Here is a 21,633-nt window from a genome sequence, read left to right on the forward strand (position 1 = left end):
TTCTTTCAAGATGATGTCTTCTTCTATTTATTATTATGTTTATGATAGCCCCATGATTCTTAGCTAAAACCTCCATTGTAGGGGGCTCATGAAGACTTGACGTGTTAGTTAGAATTATTGTATTTAAGAGTTTCACTCTAGTAGGTTAGTTAATTTTGCCATGAGAATGGGTTGAACTTCCCTGCATGCTAATTATTAGTTGGTAGAGATTGCCATGAATAATAAGGGATCAATTACTTAATCTTTATTGGTTAGGATTGTAATAATCTACACTAGCACATTATGAATCAATCAAAGTGAACTATCAATTCCCCAATTCCTTTTCTATTCTTCTTCATATTTTATTCAAGTCATATTCAATTGCTTAGTTAAATTAGTATAAGTTAAATTCATATAATTAGTTCATAAGATAAATTCACCTCTATAAATATTGCTCACCATTATTTCCTCAGGTTTGATTAATTGGATTCTATTATATCTTGGTAGTTTAGGATTAGAACGAGCACAGTATTCTCTATATTGTATGAATATACATAAGGAGAGAAACAAAAAATTGATCACGTGAATAAAGTTAGAGTAACCTAGTTTGATTTTATGGGTTATCAAATGGCGCCTCCCCGCCTTGTCTCTAAGTTCAAGACAAAAGAATTCAATTGTTTGAATCCAAGAGGCAATCCCCCATTCTCAACCCACCCACCCTTTAATTTTTTATACTTATTTCTTGCATTTTTATTAATTGCTCACTGTTTAAAGGTACTGGTGCACGCCCTCCATTTTGCCTTTGTTCGAGCTAGCCTTCCACCCTTTTATGTTCTGGATTAACTTGTTAAGAAGAACAGAAAAGGTATTTGTAAATTTCGAAAATTTTGAAAAATATACAGGCATAAACCTCCAAGGTGTTATTGATTTAATAAATATTTTCAGATATTTCCAAGTTATGTTACCCAGCTTAACTAATACTCATCTCATATGCTGCATTTCAGTTTCAAACCGTAAGTTTCGAAAACCCACGAAAGTGTTGTTTACTTTAGGAAGTTCCAAAATTCAAAAGATTTTACAGGAGTATCTATCATAAGTCAGGAGTTTGCACTAAAAGTTGAAGTATTTTTTTATTTGTTTTGACTACTCCAACTAGTGGATTATTTCCAAGTGTTTTTGCAGTTTTGCAACACTTAATTTCTGGAACTTAATTTTGCGTACCAGAACATCTACATCTACATCTACATCTACATCTCCATAACTTTCTAAGAATCCTACATCATGCTCTTCTTACTAGGGGGTTTTCCCAACATGCAAAGTCCTTGAATCTGTTTTCAAGACATACAGGAGAATCTCCTGAAGTATATTGGCAGTCAAGAGACAAGAGAGTTGTCTGAGGGAGCATGTCCACGTCTACAGAATCAGCTTTAGCAAGAAAACCTCAAAACTACCGGTCTTCTTTTGTTTATGACTTTATGTGCAGTACATGTCCAGTATGCCTCAGATTTTACACATAGAGTTGCTTGTCTTATGCTTGACGTTCAATCCTAAAGTCTGATCATTATATACCTTTTCCACATTTATTCCTAGCTTTTACAATCTCTTCCTCCTAACTTCTAGTACTTGCAGCCACGTACTAGAAATCTTGCTTCTAAACCTAACCAGAATGAGAAATTGATTATGAGGGTTTTGAGAATATTAGTTTTGAGACCCTTCCTTCCTCTCTGACCAATGCTACTTTAGATTTTGCTAGGCCTGCATTCTGATCCGAATGATTCCGACTGGGCTACATATTGTGGACACGCTATGTGCCTATGTTCAAGAAATTTCTATATAGAGGTTCTCAGCTGGAATTTTATGTGGCATCTTTCCCTATCTTAATCTTGCAGTCCGTAACATCTACATCTACATCATAAGCTTCTTACTAGGGGGTTTTCCCAACCTGCAAAGTCCTTGAATCTGTTTTCAAGACATACAGGAGAATCGAAATCCTTTCTCATGGAAGTATATTGGTAGTCAAGAGACGAGAGTTGTCTGGAGGTGACATACGGTAGAACCACACCTAAAAAGAGTAGAAATGATAAAATTTAAAAGGGCTGCCATCAAACTAGAGCTTGTGAAACACCTGTCTGGGAGTGTGAGAATCTTGAGAAAATTGTATAATGAATTTATACAGTTGTATATGATTCTTGGTAATTTATTATCCTCCGCCATCATGCAGTAACAATTTGGAGTTTTGGACCTAGTCAGTATTTCGCAATAAAATGCTAATTGTACTGCACTCTCTCTAAATGTAATTAAAAATAATTTTAAAAAAAAAACACCCCATAAAAAGTGGGAAAAAAAGGACCTTTTTGTAGACTCAGGACACATAGCTTGAACGAAATGTGACATCTGAAGCTTTACCGGGTTCAACAGTGAACTGATTGGCTTTTCTCAGCTTTTGGGCCACTTTTGTATAAATTGCATACCTGTCTAAACCGCTAACTTTACTTTGATGATTCTGAAGATGCCTCCTCCATGTCATTGCCATGAATGAGCTGGTGAGAAGGTACATAAACAAATTAAGTCTATAGCTGAAATTACAATAATAAAAAGTAATGGGGGTACATAAATACTAAATGGAATCCGCATGAAATATCTTGCCATTTTTCACCAGGCGAGATTAATAAAGACTAAATTTCCCAATTGAAATTATTACCCACCTAGTTTCTCAGGCCACAAACTCAGAAGAGAAACTTTTTTTTTTTTTCGACATAAACATTTTCGGAAGAGACGGCCAAAGTTCATTAAATCTTAGCAAAGTTATATGACTATATTTATTTCCATAATCAAAGTTCTGAGGAATCTACTGTAAGTAACTAAGTTCTTTGAGCTCTTGAGTGTTTCACTACTAAAAGTCTTAAGTTCAACTTCTGGAGTTTGTATCCTTTTCAAGTCACAAAACATATACAAATTATCATTTGCCCAACAAGAAATTTGGTGGTTATGGGAGCTCAAATTCCTGATTTTAAAGAGTTCAACCTCAGACCAAAATCAAGAAAAGTTTAAACTCCAGAAATCATGAATTTGAGACTTAAAGAAGCATGTTTAAGTAGGATTAGTACATTACAAGATGCCAAGAACCCTGAGATTTGAGACTGATACGACTTTTTATTTCAGTAAGCCCTTGCTGAATTTGACCTGTGAGCTTTCTGAGAACCCTAAATAAGCTTTTAAATTTGCAAGAAGAGGCTAAATAGTGCAAAAAAAGACAATACCAAGGAGCCAATTCGCTCATATGCTTCCATTACTTTGCCATTTGCCTCATCTTCATAGCCAAGTTGCAAAACCCTTGGACCATTGACAGACCACAGAGCTCTTCGACCTGCATCCTGGAACATAATAGATAGAGTTGTAAGTACAATGAGCCTACTGGTTAAGACTTGATAGGTTGGGCCGAGGTCTTGGGTTCCACTCCCACCTTCACCAGGGATAAAGGATCTAAAGGGGTGGGTTTAGGGTATATAGTTATAATCATACTTATCAATATTGTAAGCACGATACATATCTTACCAGTAAAACAATACATTATCACACCGTATTATTGAAAATGTTATGCTACAGATTGTAATGCGATAAAAGATGTATCAGGCGATACACTTCAAACACACTTAAATAACCAAAACGTTTATGGGGGATATACACTTCAAACACGAAATAACCAAACGCGTTTATGGTAAAACGAGTTTTTTAGATTCATTTAGTTTTTTCTTCTCTTTTTTTAAGCTTTGTCAAGCCATAATAGGTTTTAGTTTACGATAAACCATAACCTAAAGCAACTTTTACCTACTCAAGTAATTGCTAGCTTAGCCCCCTTATCTATAATACTAATTTGTTGCCCAAAGGTTGAACATGGTGGCATTTTTTTTACCATACAGACATACACTAGTAGTATCACACAAGATAAAGACTTTTATTTATGGATGAAACTTACACACAAACACATAGGAATCCATTTAATTATATCTTAAGCCGTATCATAACGATACACAATAATGATTTGATAAATATGGTTCTAACTATCAACAGAAAGAAAAAGAAAAAAAAAAAATAGCAAATGCAAAACTTGAAGACATAATAATTCTGACAGTGGCAATATCATGTAATAACTGAATTATCACAACCATGCCTACTGAATATCATTAGCACTCTATGCATTAGAGAAAACCAGTAGGTAAGCATAACTCTGTTCTGTTTTGTAGTTGTTGACTTCTTGTTGTCCTCACCTCAACGAAAATTCAAGATTGCCTATCTCTCTAATTGCAGGAAAACTCAAAATTTCTCACATTCCTTTTGCTGATGATGTTTGCTTACTATGAAAAGGTTAATGTGAGTCAATAAATGCTATTAAGTCTTGTTTGCAAGAATTAACACACGCTAGTGCTATCCGGGGTATGAGTCTTCAAAATGCACAAGTTCTTGCTGATACAATGGAAAGGTGATCTGGTTACCCCTGTGGTTAACTACATGGCGTTGCCTCTGCCCTCTGGTTAGTTCTAGAATTACAATTAGAGATTTTCAGCCTCTAATTGAAAGACCAATTGCTTGGATATCTCATTGGAAGAATAGATTTCTCACATGCTAGAAGATTAGAGATGATCCACTCTCTGCTTTCCCCTTCTACATACATTGCACCAGAAGCTTCCTATAACTTTCTACTGCATTGGAGCAAGTGGGAAGGAACTACATCAAGCTAGTCTTATAGTTGATATGAAAAACACTGGAACAGAGCAGCAAACAGAGGCAGCTTCAAAACAGAAATAGCAACCTGAATCTACAATAGTGTCTACAACTTCATATTGTGGATTGGTCTACAAGGTTACTAGCAAGGAGGGTAGCTCTAGGTTCAATTGGTGTGAAAGCAATAGATAAACAAAATAACTTTTTGGACTATCAAAATTCCAAAGGTCTACGACTGCAGCAGCTAAGACTACCAAGTGATGCTTAATGGTGAAGATCTTATGGCATTGTAATCAGGGAGGAAGCAACTTGGTATTGTAAATATACTTTTGTCGATATTCATAACCTGACTGCTATTATAACTAAGCATGCTCATAATGAACTCAATAGAGCAGCTGATGGAGTCATCTTAAGTTGATGTTAAACTCTTGATGAACAATCTAAAGGCCATATGCAGCCCATACAGTCTTACTTAACGCTGGTCTATTATTTTAATTTAGAAAAATAGGCAACATACTTCAATGTGCATTTCGCTTTATATTCTGCTCAAAAAGCACTTATATTCTGTTCAAAAAAATACTTCTCTCCTATAGCACTGTATGTAAGCAATGATACCTTAGCAATGTATGCAGGTGAAAAGAAAGATGCTCAAATGTGCTTAAACTGGCAGATTCGTTTCACTTATAGCATTCGTCAGTGTGCCATCCAATCTCTGTTAAAACTGATGATACGGCTCTCATGGAGTAACCCCATTCTTTCAGCCAAAGGTATGCCACCTTTCTCTCCTCCCCAAATTGATTTAAACCTTCATTGCCAATCCAACGGGACCAAAATCCTTAACCCAAGATCATGTTTTCGATTTTGGTTTCAATCAAACTGGATTGGGGACGGAGAAGACAGTAAGGAGTTCAAATCAGTTTAGGGAGGAATAGTGATATTTACCCTGAATTTTGGGGGGCCTAGGCACTCTCCTAAAACAGGGCATTATGCTTAATATTTATAAAACACACACACACAACAATGCAAGCAAATTTTATCTTTATTTGGAAGGGGACAAGGGGCCATTACTAGAGTATTAAGAGGTATAAATTTTCCCCCCAAATCATTCTCTCTCTTTGCAATGTCATTTTTATTATTATTACCATTTCTATTCTATCTCTTTTTTTTTTTACTCCTGATGAACCACTCAAGTCGTTCTCAATCAAGGAAATATGGAGAAGCTTTTTTATTTCCTTTGGTAACTGATGGAGAGGGCTTTAGTCGAGATGGGCTAATTCAGTTTTGTAAAATTGCACTACTCTGTTGTGCTTATTCAATATTCAGTTGGGCTCACAAAGACACAAAGTATACTGAGATGTGCCTCTCACGTGCATCGCTGACATGGCATAACTTTGGCTGAAAATATGGGCTTAAGCTTTGACACCCAGGTGGAAAAAAAGTCACATAAATACATCATCAGTTTCTCATGTAGATTGGACGGGCACATTCACGAAATGCTATAACTTAAAAAAGCTTGAAGATGCAATCACTTTTTGACGATAAAAAAAGTACATTGCCGCAAGTGCAAAATACATAAAACTATACAAGTATGGTGCCTACTTTGGTAGTTGACTCTTATTATCTTCTCTATCAGATGTTTATTATTGTAATATGCTAAACAGCACATGCAAGAGGAGTTCTACTAGCTTCCTTAAATTGGTTGGAAGTTAAAAGCCAAGTCATATTCTCTTTATTGCTAAGTTACATTGACACAGATACGAAGTGTTTGACACGGCGAATTACCAAACGTTGAGGTAAATCACATACAAAATGTGTCCGACACGGACACGCATCCCACACGATTTTTTTTAAAATATGGTGTGTCCATGTAACCTAGTGTTATTGTGTCAGGGTTCAAAGCGTTCAACCACAAATATCGTGAGAATAAGATAACAAAGCAACTAGCAAGTGGGTAGGGGTGGATGTGATTCCTAATCTGACCTGTAATATAATTAAATATAAAGCTTCCAATGCTTGAACCCGAATATCTGGATCATCTACAGATTCCCGTTCTATTGAGAGGGCAGTCCCAAGCTCTGGAGGCATCTTTGATGTGTCTTGCTCACTGTAAACCTGACCATACCTCCACACATTATATATGTATATTACATCTAAGAGCATTTAAAAGGAAATTGCACGTAAAAATATCAGTAGCAAATAACTTTCAACATATTAAATAACTACATATCAAATTTTTAGTTTACTTGTTCATAGCTGAGACTTGAGATGAATAAAATGAACTTTTGTCGAGGGGATACTTTCAGCAGAATGATTAATTAAGGTTTATACAATGGTTCCATCAAGAAAATAGCTTTTTGAAAAAAAAAAATAGAACTACAATTTCTTTGGAAAGTCGTCTAGGATAAAAGTTAGAGGTTTGAATATATTTGTCAGAGAACAAAATTTCATTCTTAAACAATACGTTTTTCTGGTTTTTTAAATTATAGTGAGTCTTAATTTATTATTTTAGAGAAAATTTTTGGAGAGGTTTTAGCTCTGATGCTATTAGGTTCTACAAGTAATTTGCATTTCTTTATGAATGTAGAGCTTTAGTAAATGTTTGAAAGAGGCCTTAGGTGAAATTAGAAGTGGTAGTACTCTCATCAATCACCTATGGGCTGCTGCGGTTGTATGGGGTATGCTTGCTCTGTGGAAGAACAATAATGAAATTGTCTTTGATGGCCTACCTTCATCACTACAGAGATGCAAAAAAATGGTTTTCTTACAGGTGCAACATACTGCTACACTTTCTAAAGGGTGCAGATTAATCAATGCACAAGATAAGCATATCACGGCACTTAGCCAGTAAATGAAAGATTGTCAGAGCTCCAAGGTTAAATAAATGTAAGTGATAACACCCCAGATGCATGAGTCGCACTTTACTGCCCGGTGATACCGCAGACGACAAACACACTTGATTGGCAGAATGACCCCAGTCTGGTATATTACCAATACAAATAATTCAAGGATACACTAACCAAGTTGAAGTATATGCTAATATGGATTTTCAGCCATGATGCACAAGATTTTCATAATAATCCCTTCTGAGATAGGAGGGGAGAGTCTGACTCTGCGAGGAAGGGAAGGATATACCTTGTTGCCGGCAACAGGAAGAAGTAGAGCTGGCCAAAGATAGTCTGATACCAAGAGCAAATTCTGAAGCTGATTGTCTGCTTCAAAGCAACAACCATGGATGGTCCCACAAACCTGTATGAACATTAAAACAATATTATATACTAAGCATAAGAGAACACTTGATAATTAAACATACCAGCACAAAGTCATCAGCATACAATACCCAATATATTAAATTTCTGCCACATGCATGTCTACCTGCTGCAATTTAATGATGTATCTTGTGAATGTTACTTACCTAAATCATGTGTTGTTCTTGAGAAGATCGTGGTGTAAACTAGTAAATTGGAGAGAGTGAACAAGATACCACCAGTATTCCAGTGTCATAGGAATCAAAGAGCGTAGTCAAGAACAACAAGCAAAGAGCACAAAAAGCGTTCAGGTGCTAAGTTAACTTTTAGGTACTGAGACCACATGTCCACATTACAAGAACAACAAGCAACTTTTATGTACACATTTCAGTTGAATTTAATAGGAAACTTGGAACTAAAGATCACTCTTATGATATCTAGGCCCTTTCAAAGAATAGATAATGGTTGAGATCAGGCAATATCTCTTTCAGGAAAGAATCCAAATAGACAAACTCTGCATGACTGCATGGTGACACACTTAATGGCCCAGTGAGAGAAATCTTTTCAAAAGCCTCTACCAATGGGGAACCCTATATATTGTGAAATAAGCTACCAATCTTCCTACATAAAAAGTTTAGTTTGTAGTGTTTCTTATAGTTTTGTACTTTTGTTTGCGTGACAGGCATTGAGAGTTGGGGCATCTTTGGAGGAGGTCATTATGGTCTAAGGTGCAAGAGGTGACACAAGACATCCCCTCTGAGCATTTTTTTTTTTTTTTTTTTTTTTTTTGTGTAGATGGGACTCACGTTCTGAGTTGGAGGTGTTCTGTGGAGCGACCTTTCTTTTGTTTTCATTTTCATTTTTCTTTCTTTATCGGGTATAGTAGGAATTGGACGCGTGTCTTCTATGGAATGATCCTTTATGTTTTTTAGTCTTTCCTTTGTTTCTTGTAGTTGTAGGATATCTCATCCTTCTTGTAATAGTTTTATTTCATTATTAATATAATCCCTGATTTTACCAATAAAAAAAAATGACAGGCACTGAGAGTTAGTATACTTAAACTTTGTAAAACTTAGACATGCAAAATGTAAATCAGATACAGTTTGATCGCAAATAAAAACCCAGAAACATGGTTTGGATACATTTACTTCCTATTAAGAGACATAAAATTTAACCAAGGTAGATATGTGCATACCCCTTTCTTTCTTAATAGACTTGTCGAATCGAACTGTCTGATGATTTGCTTCAGAAGTCCTCGCTTAGGATCCAATATATACTTTCTTCCTTCTTCCACTCTTGAGATGTTTACAAGTATGGAACCTACATGTTCAAATGGATCCTCTGCTACAAGCCAGTGCAGAAAAATATAATGCAGGCTTCAGTAATAAAGTCAACAACTGTTGGTAACACAGATTTGGGTGCATAATATGATGTAGAAGAGTGATGCTACTTAAGAGAAATATTAGCTCCATGCACCCAATACTTTTTCAACTTCCGAGGAGTTCCCAAAACTGAAAATTCGTAAGATTTGTCCTGATATAATTAACTCATTTTTACTAAAATTATTCAAGTTTTCAAAACACCTCATTCCTACATCATTGAGATAGCAATGGTACAAAAAATATATCTAAATCAACATAAAAATTTATGCAGTGAATCGTGAATGTCTGACTAACTTCGGAACTTGGTCCAAAATCTGTGTTTTGGCCAATGCCTCTGGCCCCAAGGGTACCAAGTGAATCTGTGTGACATTAACTACTTTATATCTCATTTCCCCGACCAAAATTACAAGGTTGCACTTGAATTTCAAACAACTGTTTCAAATCAAGATTTTACCTACAAAATAAGCTATCAGTCTGCATGCTTTGAAGAACCATCATAGAGACAGAATTAGATACTAGATTTGAAGAATTTCAAACACAAACATTACTAGCAAAAGTGCAGGATTGACATAATTGATATTAGCCGGAAAAGCAAGTCGCTTTTGAAAGCAGAAAACAGTTTTAGTTTAGCCATCTATATAATAAGCTTGGGATTTTTTTTCGCACTACAGAACAAAATTACATTTAGCCTAAGACAAATAACGGTCCAGATCGATTTTTTTTTTTTTTTTTTTTTGATCGGTAAAATGTGATGTGTGTATATATATAATCATAAAGTCAAAGTTCGTAGGATGAGATATCCCATTCAGATACAACAAAGGAAAAGACAGACAAACAACAGTCCAGATCGATTTTTGTCACAATTGGATGGCAGATATGTGCTGATCAACCTCGAGATACGTGTTTTAAGCTGTTTTTAATTAGTTACGTCAGTTTTATATCGCATTAGTAGTGTTTGCAACCCGATTACATCAGCCATTCCGTCAGTGTATGGTGGCGGATAATGATTCTTGCTGCAAGTGTTTTCTTTTTATTTTTTTTATTTCATTTTGTCCTCATCATTATTATCAAGTTTAATAAGTTAAAAACAACTAAAGAATATGGTTCACGTTTGTGAGTCAAATCCAGGAGAACACACACACAGCCCGCTTTTAGTAGAACTATCTACTAACCCATAACCATCATGCTACATGGATTTTATCTGAATTGATTCTTAGACATTTTAAATATTATCTATTGTGGGCAAATCACTAACCATCATACTAGTATGCAATATTATATACACAATTAATCACAAAGATGTGGGGAGTTTCATAGCTAATACTCTTCAATAAAGGAATAAACATCGATTACAAACTAGAGGTGCAAGCCCCAAATAACATTTATATTTTAATGTAATGATAACATTATCTAGGGGCATGTTGGAGAGGATTAGCAATAAAGTTGAAGACAAGAAGAAGTAGTAGCACAGACCTCCCTTTTCATTTGATGTACAAAACGATCTCACAAGCTTCATGACATGGACTCCTTGCATCTTCTCATCTTCAGTCTAAAAAATGGCAAGTCACATACATTCAAACATAGAATGGACTAGCGGGAAAAAAAACGATCTTTTCGAACTCATTAGATTTGCACTTGTGTTTTGCCTGATGAAAATAAAGGTCAGAGTTATACCTGCAGTAGGGACATGACACCCTCATCCAACTGCGTAAGATTAAGTAGGAGCATAACAATCAATCTGCTGATGTTGGCATCTCGCTGCTTGTATAATGTTTCCATGGCAGTTGTAGTTATACCAACTTCAATCATCTTTCTTGATATTTCCGAATTTTCAGATAGATTTACAAGAGCTTGAGCTGCAGGTTCTGAAATCTCCTGAAACATAGGGAAAAAATTGAGTAGCCCATACATATACTATTCTGAAATTACAGAATGAAATGGGCACCTTATTTTCAGCCAAGAGACGAGACAGTGAAGGAAACACAATCTGAGAATAGTACGTAAGAGCTTGCAATCCATCTTCAGAACCTGTCAAATCTCTCACTATATCAACAGCTCCCTTCTTTACCTGGAAAAACATAAAAAAAAAATCAATTCAATTAACAAAGTAAAGCAACAGAAGAAAGACAATAAAAGATGTGTTCTTTTTCATGGTTTTTGTTGAAAAGTGACAAGAGAAGAGAGCAATATGGAAGTTACTTGTGGAGAAGGGGAAGAAAGAAATTGAAGGAGTTCTTCTAGCTCAGTCGCCATTGGCAAAGAAAGGTTTTGAGGTTTCGACAATACGCGACCCAGGTTCAAATTCACTCAATCGAAAAGTCAGGTTTACTGTGGCATATAAATAGTTCAAGATTCGGAATTCCGGCCTGTATTTCGAGTATATTCTGAAATTTATGTTTTTTTCGACTCTTGATCCGGAATTCCGAATTCCAAAAATTCCGTCGAAATCACAAACTATGGGTACTACGTGTTACAAATAGTTAGTTTTTATTTGGGAAGGACTAATATGGTAGGTTAGCAACTATTACGAAAGCTGCAATAGAACAATACTAGCTAATCTGCCTGTCCTATGGCCAGGTTTACTATTATAGAGATGTCATAAGTTCTTACAATGAAATAAAAGAATACAAATATAAATCAGCATGAATAACCTCGCCATATGGTGTCCAAAAACATTAAGCCATTTTGGCTTCATATAGCCACTTTTATCATTGTCATCGACCATGATCAATACTTAATGAGCTCTTACCGATCAAACACCCCAACCCCATTGTTCCTATCCCGACCAACAACATTTACCGGGATGCATTCTGAGATGAAGCAACGTTCTATATTGAGAAACTCAATGCGAAAGTGTTCTTGGTATGGAGCATTAATAGCATTCCTATGTTGAGCAACAAACGGTGTGAGTGTGTTTCAAACCGCAAGAAGATCTTGTTTCCAACAGCACAAAGACAAACCGCCAGAGAACTTAGTTCAGATACGTAAATATTATGCCAATACCGAGCACCAAAAGCTCTTGCAATCTGAATTCTTACCTCGTGTAAAGAACACCGTTCGAAGTTACCCAAGCAAAGACGCTCAATTTTCGGTGATGTTATAAGTATGTTCTCGTTTTGCCATCCGTCAACATACCTTCTATGACTACCGCAACACTTCCCTTCTTTGGTTTGGAGAATTGCGCCTTCGTAAGGATGTGAACTTCCATCTATCGACTTACGGGTAAATCCTACTTCACAAATCCCTCTTTCATGTCGATTCAGTAATGGTCCATCGGCCCCGTAAGTAGATGCTCGACTTCGTGGTTCTCGCTCCTAAATTAGTGTCTTTATTTGATGGTAATATGTCCATTTTAGTGGGAGATTCCGTGGCATTCATATCTTCATTTTAAGCTTTACTATTCTTGTCCAGTCATCGTTAAGACTCGCGTGCGAGGATTATCTTTAAGTCGCCATTAAGAAACTCAAAGAAATTCATAATCATCACTATTCATAGTTACCACAACAGTCTATGTTCATGTGGAGCTTCACTAATAGCGTTAGGGTTCGGCAGTAGTAAATTCCAAGCCATTCATATTTCAGAGCATCTTGATCACCACTCTTGCCCAAGTCATTGGCCACTAAGTAAGTGATTTGGAAACCCATACAATGTTTATGAGAAAACATCAAATTATTCATTGCATGACTTATTTTCTTACGCATACATACTTTCTAATTTTATCTAGAATTTGATGATTCAATTAGAAGTGATAGTGTACATATACACTTACTATTTTGGAAGCCTTAAGTGATGTTCCTTAGTATTACTTTCCTCTGCTATTCCATACTGGCAATTCAGACCAACGGAAGTGAAAAAGTGACTTCTGAATAGCACATCCAATTTATCAAGGCTCTGGCACTCGGTATCAAGGAACCCGATCCGATTTCAGCGTCGACAATTGGAACAGGGTTTGAATGAAGATCCACTTGTGTTCAATCCATGGAGATGGAAGGTTGATCATTGAACTCGATACATTTTTCTTTTTCTCCTTTTTTCTTCACTAGATGGAAGGTTGATCATTGAACTTGATACATTTTTTCTTTTTCTCCTTTTTCTTCCAGGCAATGCAATATCACAATTACATTCTTTGCTAAAAGATATTTGCAATTACATTTACTTTTTACTCTTATTGTATCTTTGGGTTCTCATTTTGCATACAATCATATGTTTTATGCAGGGAATGGAAGTGAATGGTGGTGTTTCTAAACATTTCATGGGTTTTGGAGGCGGTCTGAGATTCTGTGTTGGAACATACTTTACCAAGGTTCAAATCCTGTAAGATGTCAACTTTGTGATCGTCCTGGTCACACGACTCCATTTTGTTATTTTAGATCGATTTGAAGGTTGTTTTTGGCTTACGGTGATCCTCCAATCGCCACGTTTGCTCCATCAAATGATCCTAATTGGTACTTTGCCTCCGCTGTCACTTTTCAAATGATTGCTGACATGACCCAACTCTTCATTGTATTCTGTCATCTGATGCTTACTGAGTACAGGTATGAAACAAACATATAACATTATAACAGTGTCAGATGGGACAATCTGTGAAGTAAATCCTTCAAATCTAACAGCTTAAGTAGAAAAGTAAGCAGTGAAGATTTTTACATAATTTGAAATGAAATATATTTTCATTCATGTTGAACCTACCCAGAAAGACTTGTTGCAATCAAGGTTGAGCCATGGTATCTGCCACATTGCAAAAAAAATATAAAAACAGAAGTTACTAATATCATCTCACATGGTAAAGTTGATGTACATCCAGTAAAATAATCAAGAACATATGATTTCATTCGTGCTATAAATTTCTTCTTCTAAGGTCTTGAAGTGCATCGTTATAATACCAAACCAACTTGACCTGCGATCGGATGAATCAGCAAAAAATATACATAAATCGAATTGAAAATCCAATTACTTAATTGGTCCGGGGAAGAACTCTTGACTACTGGTGACAACAATCGGTGTCCACTTGAGGTCGATATAGTCATGTCTTTCAAATTTCGAGGTCGATATAGTCAATCTTTCAAATTTCGGCGTATTTTCGTTTAAGTTTTACAATTAAGTGAGTAGATCACAGCATTTCGACATTGTTTGACATGTTTAGAGATGTTAGGCTGACCTAATTTTTCGTGGGGAGGAACTCTTATATGAGGATATCATCAATTATTATTTCGATAACATCTCTATTTTGTCAAAATTGAAAACTAATCTCCAAAGGAACTCGCTAACATTGATGATTTGTATAATAGTACTAAAAATTCTCCGCTCTATATTCACAGCAATCTCAAGGATAATCAAAATGGGGATTAACAAAATGATTAATATCAAGTTTCTTTTGATGATTAATATCAAGTTTCTTTTGATGATTGACAATGCAGTCGAAGTAGAAGATCGAGATTGAGCGATCGAGAGATTCGAGAACGATGGATTTTGTTCTTCACTTTGTTGAAAGCTTAGAGAAGGTTTATGAGATTGAGAAAGAGAAGACATTGTGGGTAATTAAAAGGAAGAGGGTTTTGTTTTGTCAAGAATACTGAATGAGAAGAAGAATAATAATGCGTTTACGAAGGGTTGGGTTTTCTTTTTTTTATATTTCATAATTACTAAAATAGCCCGGCCAAATAGAAATAACGGGCGTAGAATTGAAATAACGGACGTAGTTTTATTTTATTTTTTTTCAACACACATGAAAAGACAATTTTAACTTATATTAAATTAGAGAAGACACCAAATTCAGGGTTAGTTTGGTAAGAAGGAGAGTAATTATTTTCTAAATAAGGACTTTTTTAAAAAATATGCTGACGTGGCTCACTGTGAGCATATTGGGAGAAACTGATATTAATATAGGTAGGATTGGAACAATGGTCCTTCGATCCCTAACTCATTCGGCTATTTACATTAAAATCAAGTAGGCTGAAAAAAGTTTTAAACACGAGAGATCAAAATAACACGATTCTTTAATAAAAATAACAAAAAATTTACATTTCCATTTAAATCATGTGTGGTCAAGCAAGTTCCGGTTGGAGTCCTTACAAATAATGAATTTCTTGATTTGCCTTCCAACCGACGACCGCAATTAGGTCTTCTCACATTGTGTTATTGGTACAAAATGAAAATCCACCAAGATTATTGAATCCAAAATAAGACTGATGTTGTCCTTAAAATCAATCGACCGCTAATTTGTAAAAGTTAATATCCCTTAAATAACAATCATGAGAGTCACAAACGTAATTCAAAAAAATACCTTACTTTGAAATATTTAACATTATAAATAGAAAAACAATTCATATCTTAAAACTAATGGAATCGTAAGAAAAAAGGAGGCATTAGAACTCTTAAAAAAAAAAAAAAAAAAAAAAAAAAAAACTCTTAAAAAAATCTCTTAAAAAAAAATGAATTATAGGGAAATAAGGGGAATCGAATTCGATCAGAGGGTTTTCGTGGGCACTTGCACGCCTGCTCCATCTAGAAAACGTAATACATATATATTATAAAGCACAATGTAGAGAAAAAAGGTTAAAATTGCTCAATAACAATGTAATTATTTATTATAAAGCACAATTTACTTATGGAAAGTACCAATGACAATGTAGAGATGTTGTATGATAGATTGCCTCCAATAATTAATTGGATACTCTAGAAAAGTTTTTTTTCGTGAAAAAGTAATTGTATATAGAAGCTCCATAGTCCACATAGCGTGACACATTTTGCCATAATATTATTTGAGATGTCTGCCTATATAGAATGACTTGTATGTCTACATATGTCGAGTGGGGGTTTGATAAAAAAGACCATGTATAAAGAAAACCAAAGTAGGTTAATGTGTTGAAATGTGGGGTAGGGGGGTGGGGGGGTGTTTCCTTTCCCATTCTTAACTTACAGATTGTCAACGCATGAATAAGTTCTAGGTTGGCATTCTAAAATGGAAGGCATGTCTTACAATAAAATGATAATAAGATGTAATCGAAGGTAATAACAGCATACAGAGTAGAGTGCAACTACATCCTCAACCCAGTTTTAAATAAATACTTATTCTATTAACTATACAATTAACCATTTATCATTTATCATTACTGCCTCCTCAATATTTGTGGCAGAAAGGTTACTTTTAGTCATTGTGCCATGAATCCTTTTCACTTAGCAGCCTCTATCACCTTCAGCATATCATAGACTTGTTAATTTCAACTTACTACATAGTGTATCACGTAGATGTTAGAGATTAGCAAAATATGACAAAGAAAACAATATTTACTAAATAATAAGGACCAAACACATATATAATTTTTCATAGATCTGGTACAATTTCTAGTAGACAGTAAATGTTGTAAATAAACTTATGCAACATACTCTATAAACATTAATATAAACTACTCAAGTTTATATAAACATTTGGAAACCCTATATATTTCATAGTACAAACTACAATGGACTCAAGTAAGAGTATGTGTGTTAGGCTGAGTCCAATGGCTCCCTATCCCTTTAAAAGTAGAGCTAAAGTCAACAGATTTTACTCTCTATCATTAATTTCCTCTTTATATATACAAATGATTCTACTCTCCATCTCTATTTTACTCTCTATATATATAGAGAGTAAAATAGAGATGGAGAGTAGAATCATTTATATATATACATAGAAAAATAATGATAGAGAGTAAAATATGTTGACTTTAGCTCTATTTTGTTGACTTTAGCTCTACTTTATTGACTTTAACACTACTTTTAAAGGGATAGGGAGCCATTGGACTCAGCCTTAGTAGCTAGTAAGGTGATATGTTGTTAAAACGTAGCATGACTTTTTTTTCCTATAACACTCAAAATCTGTTGGGAATTAATAAAGTCGGTAAGTCATGCGTGCTGTAATGGAAGACAGGAAGAGTGTAAAGGTGATAAAAAAAACCTTGCAAATATATATGCGCATATAGTAATCTCCATGTGAATGAAAGAAGAGCAAGCCCTTTACAAAAAAATTTGCACAGTCACACAAAATTAGTTACAACATTTTGTGCTTAAAGAAAATATACAGAGGGAATAAAATTTAGTAAGACTAAAATGAGGAATGAAAATGAATTCCAAGCGCCGATTCTGTCAGACCAAAGAAAACCATCTCCATATTTGACGTTAAAACACCTAAGCATAGAGTGGTGTAGAATCATTTTCTTATTTTTTTGAGATTTTGCAATGTAGCTATTATACAAAATGTAAGGAGCAAGACACGTTGACACCAATAAAAAAAATATCAAAGACAACAGAGAAAAACCTTGAGATGCAATGAACAATCTCCACATGTTATTCAAAACACACACTGACATACAATACCTAGAAATTGGAGAAGACACAAAAGCCAAAAAGGAAAATCACATCTACGTTATAGGATCCAATTTTTAGCAAATTAAACGATTTGATACTTATCATAGTTCCATTTCAAATTAACTATGTAAAATAATATGAAGCATAACCATTCCCTGCCTTCTGATCAACTTGTGAAAATGAGAAGCATTTAATCATTATCATTAAATTAATAATTTTAAAGTGCTATCTCTCACTTTCAACCGGTTCACATAGTTAATATGGTGATAATATATGACATTTATTACATGATTTCAAAAGAAATCAATGAGTAAAATGATTTAAAAAAGACTAACTAAAAGAAAAATTTTATTTGTTATTTGTCAATCAACTTCTTTATGGTAAACCATTAACACCCAAAATCAGTGAATAGTACCATATTATGTTTTTTAAACTATTTTGATATCCAGACAACACCAAAACTCCACTTGATAACAAACTAAACACTGTAAAACAATAGAAGCTCAGTATACGCTCAATCGTAATTCCACAGAATGGGAAAATAGGAATAGAGTGCTATTGTACCATCAAAATGCATTGTACGAAAAAATAGGAACAGAGAATCTCGTGCTAATATAGAGTGAAGCATTCTATGGAAACAACATAGCAACATAATTAATGGTACTAATTATAAAATGATGAAGAATGAAGCAATAATAGTTTGGCAATCCATTAGTATCTGAGAAACAAAATGTGTCCTAGTAGCAGTCGCTAAATTTTTTTTGCAACACATACACTTAATAAATATCGGACTGTGGATAGTCATAAGGATGTGCCATTTGGATATATTTAAAATTAGTGTTGGAAAAAGTAAATATACGGTATTACATTCGAAGACAAACAATTAAAAAAAAAATGTTCTTGAGAAAACCATGCCTTTGCGTTCTAGGGTGCAACTCCGCCCTGAATCACACAAACTATTAATTTAGTGATTGGGGACAACAGACCTGCTGAAAATGAACATCAAAACAGGGCCATATTTGAAGAATGAAACATTGTTTTTCATTTAGGAGATGAACCGTAGAAACAAATAATCGGGTGGGCAAATGGGTAAACTGGAAACCAACCAAACAAAAAGTAATCTAACCAGAAGAGCCTTCCCAAATGAATGCAGAATACCATTTTGTTTTTTTTTATCATCTTTCTTTTGTTTCTTCTTTAAATTTGGAGAGTATTGAAATGGTGGGTCTGTTGGGGGTGAAACTTTCCAATGTGGAGAGGCACTGTTTCGATTAAACGGTTGTAAAGTATGTCCAATGACCAACATACCCTTTCCCTAAAAGCTTTCCGACAATTTAGGGGGTGAAACTTTCAGATACCCTTATGATTTAAAACTTTGGTTTAAAACCGGTAATATTGGGCCTAATTAAGAAAATCAGGTTTTCGCATTATATATAAGATATATAAACAACTAGATTCTATGAAAAGAAATCATCTGAAAGTGAGCAATCTTAAATTACGGTCAAATCACTCAACACCAATAGAAAATTGTCAACACACATTGTTAATAGTTAGATAGAGAATAATCTCTATATATCTAACAAAAAAAAGAAAAAAAAAAAATCCTAATCATTTCGAAAAGGACTTGTAGTGCAACCTTGTTGTATGCACGTTTGTCCTAATCATTTGTAAAACTCATTATTATTATCAATAAAATTTTCACTTTAAAAAAAAAAAAAAAAAAAAGTTGGATAGAGAGAATAATATCCTAATAAAGACTTTAAGTTTTGGTGAACTAATAGTCAAAGGGACACAAGGATATTGTTTGACATCATAACTCACGGTCTTTCACATAGTTTTCAAGGCAATTGGTTAACGTTTCAATTGCTCCATCGAGTTGCAAGTAGAAAAAAAACACTCATAGATCATCATATATAACAAAAATAACATTACTTATAATGATTGTAAATAGAAGATGCAGATGGTAATTGTATATACAAGATGATTTTATTAAAGTAAGTTAATTAAGAGTAGTCTTTTTTTTCTTCGATAAACCTACATTTCCATTACTTCAAAATTTGATTAGAGCATTGTTCTCTAAAGATGGTGGAGGAGGCATGTTACAATCTTTCATGAGTGCCCACTTGGCTAGACTATGGGCCTCTCCATTAGAATTTCTAGACAACCAATTACATTCAAGTGAGTTCAAACTAGAATTAAGACTTTTAATAGAATCCAAAATAGGTAAACTGATCCAATCTGATGGTAGTTTTCTGTCAGTGATTAATGTTATGACATTTTTGTTATCTCTCTGGATCTCCACTTTTGTAAGCTGAAGTCATTGTGCTAGTTTCAAAGTCAGTCCAACAACAATGAATTATGTTGTTTCATCACTTGAAACTTTGAATCTTGTATACCAATGTAAAAGATATGTGTTGCTGCGAATGAAATTACGGTCAAATCACTCAACACCAATAGAAAATTGTCAACACACATTGTTAATAGTTAGATAGAGAATAATCTCTATATATCGAACAAAAAAAAAGAAAAAAAAAATCCTAATCATTTCGAAAGGACTTGTAGTGCAACCTTGTTGTATGCACGTTTGTCCTAATCATTTGTAAAACTCATTATTATTATCAATAAAATTTTCACTTTAAAAAAAAAAGTTGGATAGAGAGAATAATATCCTAATAAAGACTTTAAGTTTTGGTGAACTAATAGTCAAAGGGACACAAGGATATTGTTTGACATCATAACTCACGGTCTTTCACATAGTTTTCAAGGCAATTGGTTAACGTTTCAATTGCTCCATCGAGTTGCAAGTAGAAAAAAAAAACACTCATAGATCATATATAACAAAAATAACATTACTTATAATGATTGTAAATAGAAGATGCAGATGGCACTGTATATACAAGATGATTTTATTAAAGTAAGTTAATTAAGAGTAGTCTTTTTTTTCTTCGATAAACCTACATTTCCATTACTTCAAAATTTGATTAGAGCATTGTTCTCTAAAGATGGTGGAGGAGGCATGTTACAATCTTTCATGAGTGCCCACTTGGCTAGACTATGGGCCTCTCCATTAGAATTTCTAGACAACCAATTACATTCAAGTGAGTTCAAACTAGAATTAAGACTTTTAATAGAATCCAAAATAGGTAAACTGATCCAATCTGATGGTAGTTTTCTGTCAGTGATTAATGTTATGACATTTTTGTTATCTCTCTGGATCTCCACTTTTGTAAGCTGAAGTCATTGTGCTAGTTTCAAAGTCAGTCCAACAACAATGAATTATGTTGTTTCATCACTTGAAACTTTGAATCTTGTATACCAATGTAAAAGATATGTGTTGCTGCGAATGAAATCTTTAGAAGAGTTTAGGTTCATAACTTTCATAACATATGGAGAACATCATAATGACGCAGGCGAAAATGTGAATTTCTGAAGTTGGTGAATCTAAAGATAATTAGCTAGTCATATGTTGTTTGATAAGCTGAGAGTGATTGACTAGTTAGCTAGGGTTTATCCGGCCTGTAAAGTTTACTAAAATTCCATCGCATCATAAATTAATAAGACAATCTTGCGAAACTATATAGACTGAAGGGCTTTTTAGAATTATTTTACTACTATGTCATAGTAATGTTGAACAAACCACAAAAGTGTTGCCTACATGCAATCCTACTCCTATATATAGACTATATATTAATTTTTCTTCCACATTTTATCCACAAAAACTGCCTCTGAAAGCATCTCCATCTATCTCTCTTTTCACCTTAATCTCTCCACCATTATCTCCAACATCAATAACACACCAAATACAACTTAGATGAGAAAGATAGAACAACAAAGCATGTGGTTGATGAGTTCAAATTGGTAAACTTTTATACTAAACTAGTGCATGGGCGTGATCTGAGTTTGTTAAGTACAAAGCAGTTCGCACAAATTTGTTGTTTATGTGGCTGTGATTACGTACGTGG

General features: G+C 34.4%; 1 protein-coding gene across 4 annotated transcripts; it reads right to left on the reverse strand.

Moving 5' to 3' along the window:
• Window positions 1-2,461: 2,461 nt before the first annotated feature.
• Window positions 2,462-11,658, reverse strand: LOC147525053 (uncharacterized). Of its 4 annotated transcripts, none has more exons than XM_086605189.1 (9): window positions 11,528-11,658; window positions 11,274-11,396; window positions 11,003-11,203; window positions 10,802-10,877; window positions 9,142-9,287; window positions 7,834-7,947; window positions 6,682-6,813; window positions 3,240-3,353; window positions 2,462-2,519 (listed from the first exon to the last, which is right to left on the reverse strand). In XM_086605189.1, the coding sequence occupies exons 1-9, from the start codon at window positions 11,579-11,581 to the stop codon at window positions 2,469-2,471; spliced, it is 1,011 nt and encodes a 336-aa protein (XP_086461315.1). In that variant the 5' UTR covers window positions 11,582-11,658; the 3' UTR covers window positions 2,462-2,468. The 4 variants fall into 4 exon arrangements, with proteins under 4 accessions (XP_086461315.1, XP_086461322.1, XP_086461311.1 ...); XM_086605196.1 differs by having other exon boundaries at window positions 3,240-3,346; window positions 9,142-9,290; XM_086605185.1 differs by having other exon boundaries at window positions 9,142-9,290.
• Window positions 11,659-21,633: the final 9,975 nt, after the last annotated feature.

Source organism: Coptis chinensis, chromosome 1 (genome assembly GCF_015680905.1).
Source record: "Coptis chinensis isolate HL-2020 chromosome 1, ASM1568090v1, whole genome shotgun sequence".
Taxonomy (NCBI): domain Eukaryota; kingdom Viridiplantae; phylum Streptophyta; class Magnoliopsida; order Ranunculales; family Ranunculaceae; genus Coptis; species Coptis chinensis.